The following is an 18,446-nucleotide window of genomic DNA, read 5'->3' as shown; positions in this document are numbered from 1 at the left end:
TATAAATCTCCACTCACTGTCAGGGTTCCATGGTGACTGGGGTCCCATGACTACCGTCTTTGCCTGGGAAGTATTGCAGCTTGATTTTAGAAAACGTTCATTAGCACAGGTTAATTGGGCCCTTGTGTGTTCCAGTCAGACTTCCACATGTGTTCCTGATAAAAAGCAGCCCTTTCAAGAAGCATTAAATGTTTCTGCTTAGGTGTTTAGCTGACTAAGCCTGTCTCTCATTATGTGTGTGTGTGCATGCACGCATGTGTAAGAGAGATTGATCGCTTGATTATAACTTGTAATAAAAAGCTACTGGCTTGTTTAGAGTATCTGGGCAATGTTTTTCTAATACATCACCTATTGAGCAGCCAGCTGGCCATGTCATGGGTCAGGGCGCTTCAGATAGTACAGGCATCAGCATGGGAGTTGACCACAGTCACCCAGACCTGCTAGGTCACAAGCACTGGCAAAGTGGAGTCAAGTGGGAAGAAAGGTGAAGTTAGTGTCATGGGGAGGAGAATTTCAAGCCATATTATAACTGACTTGCTGGAGAGGAAATGTTTACTGCAGTGCCATCCAGAAAAGCTCAAAGGAACTCAGCATGATTATGGTTATGGCATTAGCTCTGAACTGGGTCTGGGCTCAGGCACCTGACCTGTGCTGATAGTCCTAAAGAAACCAGGAAACTCTTCCCCTTTCCAGAGATGAGTTCTGGCTCCAGCTGCAAGAGTGCGGTCTGTCCCCCCATTTCTGGGCAGGGGAGGGTGCTGAGTTCATGCCTTGTGAGACAATTGATATTAAAATGATACATTTGTAAAACTACTACATTCACTCTTGAGCACATCCTTTCAGCCAAGTTGTCAGGGAAAGTGGACAAATCTCTTAAAAGTCAATAGAGAGTGAGGATAAAAAGTGAGGATTCTTGGTGATAGAGCATCACTCTACCCTATGTGTATTATTTGTCCCTATATGGATTCATAGAGGCCATCACAGAAGTGGATTAATCTTGTTCTTATGACTTTCTTAAATTTTAGATTTAGATAATGAACCCTTCCAGATTTATCAACCGCAGCTTACAGTTGCCAGAAAACTCTTGTCCCAGGTGTGTGCTATAGCAGACAGTGGCAGCCAGAGCCTGGACCTTGGCCACTTCAGCAAAGTGGACTTCATCATCATTGTCCCAAGATCAGAGGTTCTGGTCCAGCAAACTCTTCAACGGATTCGACAATCAGGTAAGATGGAACTTTCAAAGAGGGCCCTACCTAGATCCAGCCTTAGATTCCTTCTGCCTCTTTCTATGGCTTAATCTAAACATTTTTAGAGCACTTCCATCCTTTTTTACAGTAATAAATATCACAGGAGTACTTTAAATATTACTTCAAATTTATCTGTATTTCCTCAAAGTATTCTGACCTTTTCCCTCCTAGGTCAAGGGTAAATTGATGTGCATATTTGCCTGATTCTATTAAGTCTGTGATGTCATCAGTGAATTAGAAACTGGCCACTCATTTATGAAGAGAAATTTCCTCAAGGCAAAGATAGCCCTGCCTGGGATGATGGGGTCTGTGCCACCTGAAGTCCTTCTGTGGCTCAGTGAGTCATTCTGATAGGATGATTCTTGTACCTTTTGCACACTACCAGCAGATTTTCAGCCTAGAAACCAGAACCCCATCCCCTGTGTCAGCAATGAGAAACCTCATTAAAAAAAATTCAGTTAGAATTTCTCCTAATGACCTTAAGAGAATAAGTAGAGAGGAAAAAAAATTTTTCCCGAAAATGTGAAAAGGTAGGGAGCAAATATTTTAGAAGTCTGTGGTAAATAACATCCCTCTCAAACATAAAAGTTGCTTAGAATTACAAGAAGCAATAAGGAATTTAGAAAATTGAGACTGCTGAAAATGCCTGCCTTTGTAAACTAGGTTTGAAAAAGAAATTATAAATGTCAAGTTGCTTCTGAGTACCTTAGCTGGGGGAAGACACAAATACACACACACACACAGAGATTTTAACTGGAGGATAAATCTTTTTGCCATAGTAAAAAAAATTATTTTCAATATATTTGAAAACAGGAAGCAGAAAAACTTCACAAGAGCTTAAAATACAGTTTATATGTTCCACACCTGTCATTCAGTGCTCCTTAAAGTTTAGGGTGCATGCAGATCACTGGGGATCTTGTTAAAATGCAGATTCCTCTTCAGTAGGTCTGGGTGGGCTCCAGATTCTGCATTTCCAACAAGCTACCAGGGGCTACCTGGGCGGCTGGTCAGAAGACCACTCTTTGATTAGCACAGTTCTACAAAAAATCTTTCGGTCTAAGTTCCATGGGCCAGATAAGCTGACTAACAAAAGGCTTTTCCCTCTTTAACACCTCTTAGTGGCTGCGACTGAGACATGAAAAGGCTTTCCATGCCTTGTCGAGACCCAAGCGCCTGGTTAACAGTGCAACCTGCGTTTTAGCCTCTAAAATTTTGAATGACAAGTTACGAAACGGCCTGTTAGAAATATTGACTTATAGGTGAATTAGCCAGAGATGGTCAAAGTGGCCTTCTCTCACAGCTCTCCCAGAAACCGGAGTGAGTTCTAGACATCCTCAGCTACTGGCCATTCGTCATTTTCTTTCCGCCCCCCTCCATTGAGGGAAACGGAGGGGCTTTCGTCACACCAGGCATTAACCAGATTTTTGCTACTTCTTGTGGATTTTCCACTTCATTACTATGGAGGGAGCACCTTCTCTCTTGTAGGTTTTTTACTTGTACCAAAGGGCATTTGTGGCCTTCCTGAGTTTGTGATCTGATATCCCAGTCATACTCCAGCCAAGTCATCTTAGCACCTGTTTCAAGGGGTGAAATCATCCATGGTCAAGTGGTTATGCTCTCCCCAGAGCCTTTTCCTCAAATAACCTCTTGATGACCTGTATTTTCACCTTTCTTAATCAATGCAAGACCCTAAATAAAACCCTGCATTTTTGACAGATAGAGAAACTCGATTGGTCCTTCCTTTTCCCTTCTCAATGCCCTCAGATTTTTCCAAAGTGAGTATATTTTGAGATTATCATTCCTCAGAAAGGACTGGTATTTGACTAGTTACATAAGCTTAGAATCCAAGAAAATCAGTGTTACAGAGAGATTCAGAAAATTCAAGGCAAAGCATATTTTTAAAATTATTCACATCTGGCCTTGGCATACATACTGAAAATTTTTGCTGCAAAAACAATCACTTCTATATATTTTTAAATAACTGTATTCATTTTTATTACAAAAAAATACAGAGTTGTGGTTTTCTTTATTTTGAAAAATAAAAGAAAGTAGGAAATTTTAAACACTTCTAATCCCACCACTCAAGGATAATCACTGTTAAAATGACTTAATACCTAGTGTTCCAGGCTCTCTTCTCTGCCTATGTCTGATGTTATGTAGTAGGCACATTTTTCCACATCATTAAGCTTTTGTAAGCATCATTCGTAATGAATGTATATGATATTCCATATCATAACAACACCAAAATGTATTTGCTTTTTTTTGAATACCTTTGTATTTTTGGAACACATCACAGTTGATAGAACCCGAAGGACCAGAAGCATTTTAAGGTGTAAAGAGATTGTCCAGAGCAGAGATTCTCCACTAAAACAATTCTTGAAAGTCATTGCTATGAAAACACAAAGGAGTCTCAAGAAGTCCTCCGACTCAGTTTCCTCATATTTTGCCATGTGAATCAAGGAGAGCTACATTTGCCTAAGGTCCAGAGGGCAGTGCTTTGGGGACAAGGACTGTTTTCTCATCTCTGTGTGCCTGGTGCCTCATTTCTGCCTCTCCTGGGCCTGGCACCAGTAAGGGCTCAACTACGGGTTTGGGTTCGAAGGGAGAGCTGGGGCTGGAGGGAGGAAGGGGAGGGATGGGTACACAGAACACCAGTGTTCAAGTGCTTTGCTCTCTGGTTCCATTTGCCTTTCCCTAAAGGAAGCTTTTCAGCAGCCAGCCTGCCAGGAAAAGCACCAGGCAGGGAGAAGCAGCCAGGACATGCAGAAAGGCCACATCCTTGGCAGCCCTTGTGTGGCTGAAAGAAAAAGGTGAAAATAGAAACCATCACGTTGTTGCAGACTCAGCACTAAGGTGAAGCATTTGATACCTTAACTTACTTTCTAACTAAGGAGTGGAAGCAGGGAGGAAAAGAGGACAAAAGAAAACATTACAGAAAGAATTGGAAGGAAAAAGAAAGGAAATGGGTTAAACGTTTTTAAGTTTGCCCCAGATGGATTTGTAAATGCTGCAGGGATCAGTGGAGAAGCAATATAAGGAATTTTTAGACCATAGGAAATTATTTTGTTTTAGTGTCATTTTTTTTTACAGACTGATGCTGTAGCATAGCTCTTCTAATTCAAGAAGCTCCAAATTCTATCAATTAGAATACTAGGTTATCAAAATGCAATCAAAATGCAAGCCACTTTCAACTCAACATGAGTAGGATGAAAACAGGAAGGATTAGTGACTGTCCATATTTTCCTCCTCCCTGCTTTTAAAATGGTATCCGTGGCAGCCCCCAGTAAATGGGAGCAGATCTAGGAGTGTCCAGTCAAGGAAGTTTTATCATGCTTAGGGGAATGACATAAATTTGACACCTCAATACATGCCTGATCATAAAAGAACCAGAGAGACAGTTTTGTCTGCTGATATGTAGATAGGTTTTAAGGCAGTGGTAGAGATTAGGAGGGGAGGAGAAGAAATAAAGGAAGGCAATTTCACTTTCTAAAATATATTTTCTTGGTCTCACCAACCTTATAGCTCCTTGTCAGTCAGCAGAAAAAAAGGAAGTGAGAAAGGCAGCAGGGAATGGGATCCCAGGGACGAAAGTACTAGGAAAGCACTCTGCCCTGAGCTGGAGTAGGGAAACACCAGAGATTCCTCTGTACAAATATAACTGAACAGGTACCTAACGTTAGCATCCATGAAGTCAGTTTCCGACCAAGTAGTAGCTGCCCAGCGCCCACCCCTAGTTTATAGACAGCGCTGGCACCTGCCTCACAGCCATCGCCTCCCACCCAAGTGGACGACCCCACCAAATCCTAGCTTCTCTACATTAAGCTCTCATCCGCAGACACCTTTACCTCTACTGCCCCTCAGTCGCCTGCTCCCTAGTCATATCCCAGACGCTCCTGGATCCTGGAATTGTAAATTCTAACAACCCCAACGCCAGACCACAGACTTCTTTGCAACATACACTGTGTGGGGAAAAAAAATCAACCTTTTCGATTGATGCCTCATAAATCCTTTCTGGTTCTTTAGTTGGCTGTCTCTCCTGCTCTCCACAGTGACTGGCTCTTGCAGACTCTGTGTCACTCACAGTTCTGACCTCATCCTTCTCTTAGCAAAGGACCATGCCGCTTGTTTCTCCCCTCCCCCACCCCCAGAGGAAGAAAACTTCAGATTAAAACTTCCTTCCAAATCTGGAAACCTACCTGCATATACACCCGTCATTCCCCCTTCCTTCCTGATCCATGAAGAGCTGCCCTTCTCTGTGTAAGCCTGCTTCACCCACCTTGCTCTGGAGGCCGTGCTCTCCTCATTCTCATGGACTTCACACTCTGATGATCTCTTCTCTCATTGTGACCTTCCATTTCCTTCCCTCCTGGAGCTCATTACATCAGTTTTAACCTACCCCACTCTCTCAGAGACAAAACAAGCCTCTGTTAATTCTACCTAACCCTCCAGTTCATCCTCCTCAACTTAAGTGACAAACACTGAGAGAGGTGTCTGTTGTCATCTTCATTTCCTCATCTTCCAGTCACTCAACACCCTGCAAACTGGCCTCCACTCCCCACTGCCACGCTTCTAGGACTCTCACCAGTGTCATGGATGACCTTTTCTGTCTTTATCTGGACTCCTGACAGCACAGGTGCCCTCCATTCCTTCCTTTAAGCACTGCAGTGCCTTTGGCTTCCAAGACACATCCTTTCCCAGCCTTCCTTCTACAAGTCATGCTCCAGTGCTACTCAGTACCCTGTGGTGCTCCAGCCCGGCACTTAAGACTGCATAGTGGCTGTCTGTTTATTGATGATCTTTCTCTTCAGCTAGAAAGCAAATATTCAGGGTATAGGTCTGTCTTGTCTATAGCACAGGAGACACTTAACAAATGTGTTGAACTGAAGTTTTGTAACATTCTGTTAAATTTTAAGTTAAAATCTATTTTAAGAGGAAGACATAGGGAATTCCCTGGCAGTCTAGTGGTTAGGACTTGGTGTCTTCACTGCTGTGGCCTGGGTTCAATCCCTGTTTGGGGAACTAAGATCCCACAAGCCGTGTGGCACAGCTGAAATAAATAAATAAATAAATAAATAAATAAATAAATAAATAAAAGAGGAAGACATACATAGAATTAATTAATATTTAAGATGTGGCAGTCCTGTGGCAAAAACAAATTCAGCCATTAAAACCATGTTTTGCAAACCTACTTTGGCCAAGAGTAAAGCCCTTAAGATGGATATGTATCAGCTGTTATCTGTCAGTCACACAGGGCTCTGAAGTTGTATCTGTGTGTTCAGAATGCTCTTCTTGTGCAGATCTAGTGCTGCTTCCCTCCTTGACCCAAACAAACAGCATAGTCATATACACCCACACAGAGAAGTCTCACCAAAACCAAATTAGAGAATTCTCTCCCACTGGGAGGACAGAAGGGAGCCAGCCAGGCCACCAGAAAACAGTGGGACCACCAGTGCAGTGGGCACCGAAAGCAATTACCCGGAATTTTAACCAGCTGTTTCAATACCCAGGTTATATATTTATTTTTCTTTTACTGATATACAGAATTTATTAAGCTTTTCACATGTAATAGAGCATAGTTTCAGTTGCATCTGAAGTGCTAACAAAAGCTCCAGCAATCAAGAATGGCAGCATGTTATCAATATTTTATAACAGTCGACACTTGTAGCTTTTCAGATTTGGATAAAATCATTTATCCCAAAGTAAATCTAGTCATGCTTTTAAAAAATGCTTTAGGGCTTCCCTGGTGGCGCAGTGGTTGAGAGTCCGCCTGCCGATGCAGGGGACGCGCATTCGTGCCCCGGTCCGGGAAGATCCCACGTGCCGCGGAGCGGCTGGACCCGTGAGCCATGGCTGCTGAGCCTGCGCATCCGGAGCCTGTGCTCCGCAATGGGAGAGGCCACAACAGTGAGAGGCCCATGTACCGAAAAAAAAAAAAAAAAAAAAAAAGCTTTAGGTCACTCCAAGCTTGGCAATTAACATTTGGCTTAAACAATAGTAAAACAATCACAACTTGATAAATAACAAATACAACATTGTAGGCCATAACCATACACAGCATAAGGAAAAGATAGTGGTGGTGAGTAAGTAGCCATTAGCATTAATAGAGTACCTTGGCCTCCATGCAGATACTTCCAGAGGCTTTGGTTCATTCAGCCCTGACACTCAGTTTTCAAAGCAGGGGACAATACCTACAGTATCATTTTGTAATTTCTAACACACTGAAAACAAGTAAGTAGAAAATGATGAGTTGATATTTATTAATGCATCAAATCCCCAGGAATTATCACCAACCCCTTAGCATAAAATTTTTTCAAGTTATATTAGTCATATAACTTGGTGTGCTACTTACTGTAAATGCTGCTAAATGAATTAAATGAAGACAACAACGTTTCCCCTAATGTGATTGATTTTAGCACTTTTCAGCTACCTAGATCTAAAAAACTTTCAGGCTTTTGAACTGAACATTTGAGGAGAGTGTTCATATTTCAACGTATTGATAATACAATATGCTTGATTCAGAACGTTAACTTACAATTTACTCCAAAACTAAAATTTTAATCTGGTTAAAAATAAGTAGCTATAAGTGGCATAATAACCATGACGCATAATAACCATGACACTAAAATGGTTACTGTCACAGATGGTGATAAACAAGGATGTGAGGGCTCCAGTATCAAGTCGCCTAGGATTTTGAATTACTTGTACATATTGTCACTTACAAAGCTATAACGAATTGAATATTTAGTCTGGTGTCTTCAAACACCCAAGATATAAGATAACTTATACCAAAACAATACCTATTCGAAATATTTTTTGTAGCTGGTAGTTCTTCCCTTGGAGGTAAAGAACATTTTGCCAAAACTTTTAATAACCAGGATACAGATAATTTTAAAGAGCAATCTTATGTAGGAATCAAATATACAGAGATTCAAAGAGGAAAAAAGAAAATTGTATAGAAGACAAAGATCAAACTGGTATCCCAGGTCCAGAGCAATTTTGTAAAGTAGGAAAGCAATTATGATAACCCACAGCTTCTTAGGTCATTCTAGTGAGGATCTCCAGGTACTATATGTGTTTTTATCATGATATTTCCTAAATAAAGGGCCTTAAATGCACATGAAAGGGTGTCTCCCAGGAATAGAGGTTAAGATATTTTTACGTTGTTCAACCCACAAACTATTTGGTCAAAGGAATATGTAAAGTTCAACAAAGGCACATCTGGTGGAAATTCATGGCAATGAATGTTGACAAGATGTGCTTGGATCTCGCTTGCAGCATCTGGCAGCGAGTAGCAGAACAAAGGTGGAATCTCACAGGCTCTCCTGTGTCTCTTCTGGAAGAGGCTCCATGGTGGTGGAACTAGCGTTTGCAGTAGAATTCAAGAATTCTCCAAAATCACCACCAGCAGGCTTGGTTCCCCCTACTTTAGACATTAAACTTTCAACCTTTCCTCAAATTATTTGAAAGTTGGAGAATTTTTTACATCTTCCAGCTTTTTGGTGATGGCTGATCCAACAGATGAAAAAGCAGCTGAAACCTTCTGTCCAGCCTGAGATAAGGTTTCAGAGGTCTTCTTGTACACAGACGTGGCTGTCACATCTTGCCACCCTTTGGCAATGTTCTGTTTTAGTTCCTCTAGTGAATTCATCCCAAGTTTCCGCTTGATCTCTGTTAGGTGCTTTTCTTTTGCTGCTAACACTTGAGACAGAGTCTGGATTTCTTCTTCTACCTTAGCAAGTTCTCTTCTTAGCTCTTCTTGCTCCTCCTCTGATAGGGTCTCAGTGGCACTGATAGTGGCAGCAACATCTTCTCCTTCCTCGGGTACTGGGTCTGTTCTCAGTAGACCTTGCTCGCTGCGATCCATGTCTCCTGCCCACCGGCAGCGAGTCCTCGTTTGGCCTGCCCGCCCGCCGCACTCCTCCTGTCCTCCTCCCAGGTTATTTGCTGAAAAGAGATAGCCAGGGTGAAGGAATGTCCATTGTTATAATACTTAAAAATTCAGCATGCTCTAATGATTTAATATTTTCTGGATTTTCATTTCCTTTTTAAAAAAACAATAGCAATTTATTATTTATATTCTACTTTTTTGTAATAGGGATCTGAAGACATATCAGTAAAAGCAGTTATAACAAACCCATAAAATCAGCCAAAAATTAAAAAATAAACATGATTTTCATTTCCTTTTAAGCATTAGAATATTTTTGCATACCAAAACTTCAGAGAAATTAATTCGATCCCAAGGGAAGATGAACAGCTGAAACTGAGAGTAGTTTTATTTTTCTTTAGGATATCTTCTTAACAGGAAGAGCAAGAAATAAAAATTAGAAATAAAAAATTTAGAAATGAAATTCTTTATTAAAAAATATCAAAAGATAATAACATTCAAGCCAGACCACATTGTTCTCTCCAAATAAATAAGCAGTACCATGGGGCATTGAGATGAGCACTGGGTCATTTTTACTGATACCTGGACATTTTAGATTCCCTGATTATTATCAGTTTAACCTGATACTCAGGCTGATTAGCTCCTTCTAGTGATGGGTTCTGGCCACTCATTCAGACTTTTCACCTCTATGGCTTTGACACTGGTGCTCACAAGATATTGTGGACTTGGTGCCTGTGTTCTTGGTTTTATTCCCCTTCAAGACCCTTAGCTGGTTGAAAAATTGCTGTTTCCCCTTTAAAGTTTTGCGAGGAATGGCCTTGGAGGACATGATATTGTTTTTCTCTAATCCCATAAAGGGGAATTCAGGCTAATGCTTAAACACATCTGGCTCCGTAGCCTTCAGTAAAGCCAAAGGGGGCACAAGTGGCTACAGTCTAGTTGCTTGGAGTCCTTGTCCATCCAAGAAGGTTCCTCTTCTTTGGAGTTGGTTATTTCCATGGAAGATGACCATGACTGTGGCACCACCTAAGGCAGCTCCCAACATTCAGATCAATAACTTTTAGGGAACACCAACCAATCACCAAACACTTTAGGTGATTCCCAACCACCACTGGCTCTGTTCTAGGACTCAATAAGTTGCAAAATGTCATAAAAGAAGATGAGTTACTGATGCTTCCTAAGTTCCCATTCATGTTAAAAAGTAAGATTTATTATTTAGGTAGACATGGCCCTGAATCTCTTGGTGCTACTACCATCAGTATCCCAGTTGGACCCTGCTGATGTCCGTTTTTTATTGTGGAGTTGGAAAAATGTGAGATTTGCTCATGATTTATTAGAACATAAACTTTTATTTAATCCTATAGAACTGTGATAAATAAATTATCAAGAATATAGAAAGTGACCTTTCTCAGACCAGCCATTTCTCAGCCATGGCACTTCTGACCATTTTCAGATTTCACACCTCTAAGTATATTTTTGAAAAACAAAACAAAACATGAGGGCAAGACCAGAAACTAATGAAAAAGTTATCCTATATGGGGTGGAAGAGATAGGGATGGAATGAGTATAACTTTTAATATAGCTTTGACTTTTTTTTTTATTACCTTTATTCAAGTCAATTTGTGTGTGTGTGTGTGTGTGTGTGTGTGTGTGTGTGTGTGTGGTACGCGGGCCTCTCACTGTTGTGGCCTCTCACGTTGCGGAGCACAGGCTCAGAGGCCATGGCTCATGGGCCCAGCCGCTCCGCGACATGTGGGATCTTCCTGGACCAGTGCACGAACCCGTGTGCCCTGCATCGGCAGGCGGACTCTCAACCACTGCGCCACCAGGGAAGCCCTAGCTTTGACTTTTGATCCTTATAAATGAGTTACATAGTCAAAAAATTAAATTAAATTAAGATAATGGGAAAAAATCTTAATATTAAATGCAAACAGAAATAAATGAACCTAACTGCATATCAAATTGATAACATAACCACACACCAAAAAGAATTAATTCAAGGATTGTTTTAAACACGGTTTTCTTATTGAACATTCTCAGTGTGATATATCATATCCTAAGGGCAAAAAGAATTGCAAATGAATCTTGAATTTTAATCAGTATGTGGTTGGAAGTGGTACTGATAATCTTAAGCTATTTTGTGTATATCACAGGATAGAGAAAATAGGTCAATATTTTAATGTTGAAAGCCAGTGTTCTTACATGAAAGAAAGGAGAAATATTCATTTTAGATTTAAATTGGAGATAGAAGTATAAACTTATAACTTGAAAAATACTAAATGTCTCTTAGCTCCATCCACTGAAATGTTTTAAAAGCAGTGATATTTTGGGACTTCCTTGGCGGTCCAGTGGTTAAGACATAGCTTTCCACTGCAGGGGGTGAGGGTTTGATCCCTGGTCGAGGAGCTACGATCCCACATGCCTCGCGGCCGGGAAACCAAAACTTGGAACGGAAGCAGTGTTGTGGTGAATTCAAGACTTTAAAAATGGTCCACATCATAGTAATCTTTAAAAATAAAATGATATTTTAGTATCAGATGTGTGTGTGCACATTTATCATCTAGATCTTAGGTTATAAATACCATTCCCCATTGTACCAGCTCTGAGGTAGGAACAGTCTGGAATCTTGGTTTCCAGAAAGTGTTCAAAGATCGATGGAGGCATGTCGAAAGGACACAGCAGCCTGCTTGAAGGAGACTTTGCTGTCCAAACTTGGTAATTTGTGGCATCTAAAGGAATGATGGCAGTGGATTGTAACCTATTGGATTTTTGTAAAGCCCATGAGTCCACAGTAATGCTAAAAAAAATCAAAGGGGCAGGAGTGAGGGGTAGGACACAAGCTCTCCTTTATAAAAGAGTACCAGCTAATCAACATAAGAAAATAACAGAATTAAGAAATCCCTGTTTTGAACTACCAATATAATTATTGATTCTGGCAAGTATCATCAGTGGGTACTGAAACCATTGGGTAAATGTATTCAGGAACAAATATTCACACAGTCTCAAAGTGTCATCCCACATATTAAAAATTACAAAGAGGAAAAGGCATCTTTACAGTGGAGAGACCTGGCAGTAGACAGTACCATGTCCATGCAATCAAACTTCGTCATCTCCCATTATGGGACAGATTGACATTATGAACAAGGGGAAGTACATGATGTCACCTATGAAGTATAATTGCCAAAAATGTTTAACCTGAATCTAATCACAAGGACACTATCAGAAAAATCCAGATTGTGTGACATTCTACAAAACAACTAGCCTGCATTTTTAAAAATATCCATGAAAAGACCAAAAAAGAAAAAAAAAAGGGAGCTGTTTTAATTATACAGAACAAAGAGACATTGCAACCATGTATAATGCTTAATTCTTGATTGGATCTTAGACCTAAAAATAAAAAGTAAAAAACACAGCTCTGGGACAATTCGTGAAACTCATATCTACTACTATATGTAAAACAGGTAACTAATAACAACCTACTGTATAGCACAGGGAACACTATTCAGTACTCTTTAATGACCTATATGGGAATAGAATCTAATAAAGAGTGGATATATGTATAACTGATTCACTTTGCTGTACAGCAGAAACTAACACTGTAAATCAACTACACTCCAATAAAAATTAGTTTAAAAAAACCAAATGTATGCTGTGTACTAGAGAATATTATATCAATGTTAGTTCAATTCTTTGGATGTAATAATGGTATTTTAGTTATGTAGGAGAATGCCTTTGCTCTTAAGAAATACATATTGAGGTATATAAGGGTGAATATTATATATTACTTCTAAATTATTCAGCAATAATAACAACAATGAATAAAAAGTAATAAAGAGAAAAAGCAAATGTACCAAAATATTAACAATTGGTGAAACTAATTGAAGGCTATACAGGTATTTATTGCACTAGTCTTTCAACTTTTCTATAGTATTCAAAGTAGAAAGTGACAGGAAAATAGTCACTGTACATTGATGCTATATCCATCAAATAGAATTTAGTATAGTTACTAATGTCTTTTAAAAGTTTCTTAAACATAGATATATATTTGCCTTCCCACCTTTTAAGAAATTTTAAATATTGAATAGATCAAATTTATAAATTTTATGAGGTATTAAAAATCACAAAATAATGAACACCCATGTACCCATCAAAATAACTTACTGAAGACTCTTGTTCCCCTCCCTGATGCTAACATTCGTCTTCTTTCAAGGGTAACTATTATGTTGTATTTTGTGTTTATTATTCCCTTGTTTTATTTATAGTTTTGCATAGTGCATAACTCCTAAACAATATATTGTTTAATTTTGTATACTTTAAACCTTTTTGTAAGTGCATTTGTCTGTAATTTACTTTTTATTCTCAATATTACGTTCCTGTGATTAATCCTGTTGTTGTGTATAGCTGCTATTCACTAATTTTACTGCTTTTTAGTATTCTATTAAATGAATATAACACACATTTTAAAAAAATCATTTCTCCTATTTATGGACATTTAGGTTGTTTCTAGTTTTTTACTATTTCAAACAGTGCTGGTACACATGTACCAGAGTTTCTCTGAGAGAAAAATTGTTGGGGCATAGGTTATGTACACTTTCAACCTTACTAAATAATGCTAATTTTTTTCCAAGGTGGTTTGTTATATTTACATTCCCACTAGCGATGTATGTGTTTCATTTGCAAATGTTTGATATGGTCATGCTTATTTTAAAGTTTTTAAAATTTTTAAATAATTTTATATCTTCAGAAAAGTCACAGAAACAGTACAAGAGATCCAAACATGACATTTAAAAATAATTCCATTCTCTAATAAAGATGTCTAAAAAAAAAAGAAAATTATCACAATATGCTGGCTGAAAAAAAAAATCCGTTTATAATAGCATCAAAAGGAATAAAATACTTAGGCATATATTTGATGAAAGAAGTGTACAACTTATACTCTGAAAACTAGAAAACATTGTTGAAAGAAATTTTAAAAGACCTAAATAAATGTAAAGATAGTCTACATTCACGAATTGGAAGTCATTAATATTTTTAAGATGGCAATATTCCCCAAATTGATCTACAGATTCAATGCATTCCCTATCAAAAGACCAGCTGACTTCTTTGCATAAATTAACAAGCTGATCCTAAAATTCAAGTGGAAATTCAAGGGACCCAGAATACCCAAAACAATATTTTAAAAGAGGAACAAAGTTGGAAGACTCTCACTGCCCCATTTTAAAACTTAATACAAAGCTACAGCATTTAGACATTGTGGTACTGGCATAAAGATGACATATAAATCAATGGGATAGAATTGAGAGAGTCTAGAAATAAACCCTGCTATTTATCATCTACTGAATTTTGACCAGGGTGCCAAGACCATTCAATGGGGAAAATAATCTTTTCAACAAATGGTGCTGGGGCAACTTGATATCCACATGTGAAAGAATGAACTTGGACCTTTACCTCACAAACAAAAAGTAACTTAAAACAGATCAAAGACATAAATGTAAGACCTAAAACAATAAAATTCTTGGAAGAAAACATAGGTGTAAATCTTCGTGACTTTGGATCAAGCAATGATTTCTTAGATACGATTCCAAGAGCACCACCACCAAAAACAACAACAAAAACAGATAAACTGGACACCATCAAAATTTAAAACATTTGTGCTTCAAAAGACACCATCAAGAAAATGAAAAGAGAACCCACAGAATGGGAGAAATTATTTTCAAATCATATGTCTGATAAGAAACATATCTATAATATTTAAAGACCTATTATAACTCAATAATAAAAAGACAAATAGCCTAATTAAGATATGGGTAAAGGATCTGAATGGGCACATATCCGAAGAAGATATGCAGATGACCAAAGAGCACATGAAAAGATGCTCAACACCATTAGGCAGTTGGAGAAATGAAAACCAAAACCACAATGAATACTACTTCATGCCCATGAGGATTGCTATCAGCAAAAAGAGAGACAATAACAAGTAATATGTAGAGAAACTGGAAGTTCATACACTGCTGGTGGGAATGTAAATGGTTTAGCTACTTTAGAAAACAGTCTAGCAATTCTTCAAATGGTTAAACAAAGAGTTACCATATGATCCAGCCATTCTACTCCTAGATACAAAATGAGAGAGAAGTGAAAATATAGGTCCACACAAAAAACCTGTACACAAAAGTTTACAGCAGCATTATTCATAATAACCAAAAAGTGGAAACAGTTCAAATGTCTATCATGTCCATAATGAATGGATATATAAAATGTGGTCATCTATGTAATGGAATATTACTCAGCAATAAAAAAAAATGAAGTATCGATGAATGCTAAAACATGGATGAAACTTGAAAACGGTATTCCAAGTGAAAGAAGCCAGTCACACAAGATCAGATATTGTTATGATTCCATTTACATTAAATGTCCAGAGCAAGCAGACCTATAGAGAAAGAAAATATATTGGTAATTGCCTAGGGCTGGGGGACTGAGGGGGGAATTGAGGGATGATGGTTAAAGGGTCTGGGGTTTCATGAAAATGTTCTAAAATTGCTTGTAGTGATTGTTGTACAACTCTGTGAATTTACTAAAAGCTATTGAATTGCACATTTTATATGGGTGAAATGTATGTGGACTATATATTAATAAAGCTGTTAAAAAATAGGGAGTTCACAGAAACCCTTCACCAGCTTTGCTTAAAGTTGAGAATTTATATAACCATAGTACCATGATCAAAACAGGAAATCAATTCTGGAACAAAACTATTAACCAACTAAAGACTTCACTAGTTTTCCCTTAATGTCATTTTTCGTTCCAGGATTCAATCCAGGATCAAACATTGCATTCAGTTCTTTTGTCCTCTTACTCACCTGCAACCTGGGACATGTCTTCAATTTTACCTTGTTTTTCATGACTTTAACTGCTATTTCCAATTCCATATGAACACTGCAAGGTTCCTTTTAGTCCTTCCCCACTTCTCTATTTGTAACTTTCTCTGACAGGGAGAAACCGGATTCTTGTTATCTATAATGTACATATTCACTTCTTTGATTTTTTTTTTTTCCTAGAAGTTACACAATTGCTAACTCACACCCCTGTGAGAAAACAGATTGCCAGCTAAAGTGTTGCCATACAATTCTTTTGGTCTTTAGCTTTACGGTTTCCAGCCAAAACACTGATTTGTTTTACTGAGTTTTGCTCTTTTCATGCTCACCCCTCATCAGTGTGGTTATGTTAGGTTTCATTTGTTACCATTTGGATTCCATGTTGCCTGCCTCTCCTCCCATCCAACCCCCCATGCCCCAATCCATTCTTTTTTAAAACAAAATATTTATTTATTTATTTGGCTGCGCCAGGTCTTAGTTGTGGCACACAGGATCTTTGTTGCGGCATGTGGGATCTAGTTCCCTGACCAGGGATCGAACCCAGGCCCCCTGCATTTGGAGACGGGGTCTTAACCGCTGGACTACCAGGAAAGTCCCCCCACTTCATTCTTTTTTAAAAATTTATTTTTGGCTGCATTGGGTCTTCATTGCTGTGCGCAAGCTTTCTCTATTTGTGGCGAGCCGAGGCTACTCTTTGTTGCAGTGCACAGGCTTTGCCTTGTGGTGGATTCTCTTGTTTCAGAGCACGGGATCTGGGCGCACGGGCTTCAGTAGTTGTGGCGCATGGGCTCTAGAGCACAGGCTCAGTAGTTGTAGCGCACAGGCTTAGTTGCTACGCGGAATGTGGGATCTTCCCGGACCAGGGGTCGAACCCGTGTCCCCTGCATTGGCAGGGCGGATTCTTAACCACTGCGCCACCAGGGAAGTCTAGCCCCCTGCCCTCCATTCTTGATTAATTTTGTTCTATGGTTCTAAGAGCCAAAGCTATACAAAACGGTATATTCAGAGAAGCATCTCTCCCACCTCATACCTACTCATTCCCATTCTCTGTTCTTTACACCCCTTTTCCACCCATCCCCCTACTGATAACTAATCTCTTTAGGTTGTGGTTTATCCTTTTTGAATTTGTTTTGCAGAAATGAGATACATAAGTATTTTCTTTCATCCACTTCTTTCTTACAATTATCTTGTTTTTTTAAATTTGTATTAATGTGGTATTATTCCATTTTATTATGGTTTTTATTTGTATTTCCCTTATTATTAATGAGGCTGAACATCTTTTCAGATGTTTATTAGCCATTTGGGTTTCTTCTAGGAAATGCCTGCTAAAGTTTTTTTTTTTTTTGCCCATTTTCTCTTGGATTTGTAGGAGTAATTTATGTATTCTGAATACTAATCCTTTTTAGTAATGCTAGTTACAGATTTGGAAGGTTCGTCTTTTTATTTATAACGTCTTTGATGAATAGACCTTCTTAAGTTTAGTTTATCATTTGGCCTTTTCTGTTTAAGAAATCCTGAGTTGCACAGTTATTCTCTTTTATTGTCTTCTAAAAGTTTTAGAGTTTTGTCTTTTACATTTAAGTTTTTAATCCACCTGAATTTTTTTTCTTTTTTTTCTTTTTTTTTTTTTTTGCATATCAGTTAAGATCCAATATAATTTCTTGGTTCTTCAGTGCTGACTGTTGAAGAGCCCATCCTTTACCACTGATCTACATTGCAAACTTTATCATAAATCTCCATTTTATATGCATGTGGGTGTGTTTTCAGGGTTTGCTCCATGCCAAAACCACCGTCTTGTTAATACAGCTGTATAATTCTTAGTCTCTGGTAAGGCAGATCTCTCCCACCTTTTCTACTTCAGAGCTGTCTTGACTATTCTTGGTTCTTTGCTCTGCCATATACATTTTTAAACAATTTTAAATTTTAACTATATGTTTATGATATACTTCTGATTTAAGTCTTCTTTAATGTCCTTAATAGTTTCATCATTTTCTCCATAAAGGTCTTATAACCTTTTATAAGATTTATTTGTAGATATTTTTTTACATCATTGTAAAATAGTTTTTTAAAAATACATTTCCTAACTGTTTGCTGTTGGTATATAGAAATACAACTAATTTTTATAAATTGATTTTGAATCCATCAACTTAACTAAATTCTTATTAATTTAATTGATTATTGGTGGATTATTTTATGTTTTCTACCAAGACATATTATTAGTAAATAGTGATAGTTTTGTTTCTCTCTCTCTCTTTTTTAAAGTAATTGGTGGTTCCATTTATTTCTAAATATAGTAAGAGCATAAGATATTTTTATTGAGTTGAAATGAAATGCTTGTAATGATGCCATTAACACCTCTTGAAAGAGGCCCTCTGAAGGAAGAGACCATATCCATTTTTGTTTTACATTTACTAAGGAGAAGCTGTGAAGGGAGAAAGGAATTAA

The 18,446-nt window shown here is 38.2% G+C and overlaps 1 protein-coding gene, 1 long non-coding RNA gene and 1 pseudogene across 7 annotated transcripts in view; 1 reads left to right on the top strand and 2 right to left on the bottom strand.

The window, feature by feature from the left end:
- LOC136792723 (uncharacterized) overlaps positions 1 to 5,761 on the bottom strand; it is a 98,619-nt gene extending 92,858 nt beyond the window's left edge. Inside the window, exon 1 of the long non-coding RNA XR_010836976.1 lies at positions 5,524 to 5,761. This is a non-coding gene — a long non-coding RNA (uncharacterized lncRNA). The remainder of the gene's footprint in view (positions 1 to 5,523) is intronic.
- Positions 1 to 18,446, top strand: part of GREB1L (GREB1 like retinoic acid receptor coactivator) — a 274,898-nt gene that overhangs the window by 209,900 nt on the left and 46,552 nt on the right. For all 6 annotated transcript variants that reach the window (XM_067015553.1, XM_067015558.1, XM_067015556.1 and 3 more), the window contains one exon: positions 1,026 to 1,223. In XM_067015553.1, coding sequence (XP_066871654.1) covers positions 1,026 to 1,223 — 198 coding nt within the window. The remainder of the gene's footprint in view (positions 1 to 1,025; positions 1,224 to 18,446) is intronic.
- Positions 8,704 to 9,131, bottom strand: LOC131742311 (tumor protein D52 pseudogene; annotated as a pseudogene).

The sequence above is a fragment of the Kogia breviceps genome, chromosome 15 (genome assembly GCF_026419965.1).
Source record: "Kogia breviceps isolate mKogBre1 chromosome 15, mKogBre1 haplotype 1, whole genome shotgun sequence".
NCBI lineage: Eukaryota > Metazoa > Chordata > Mammalia > Artiodactyla > Physeteridae > Kogia > Kogia breviceps.
The sequence above is the reverse complement of the archived record's forward strand: the minus strand, read 5'-3'. Positions and strand labels throughout refer to the sequence as shown.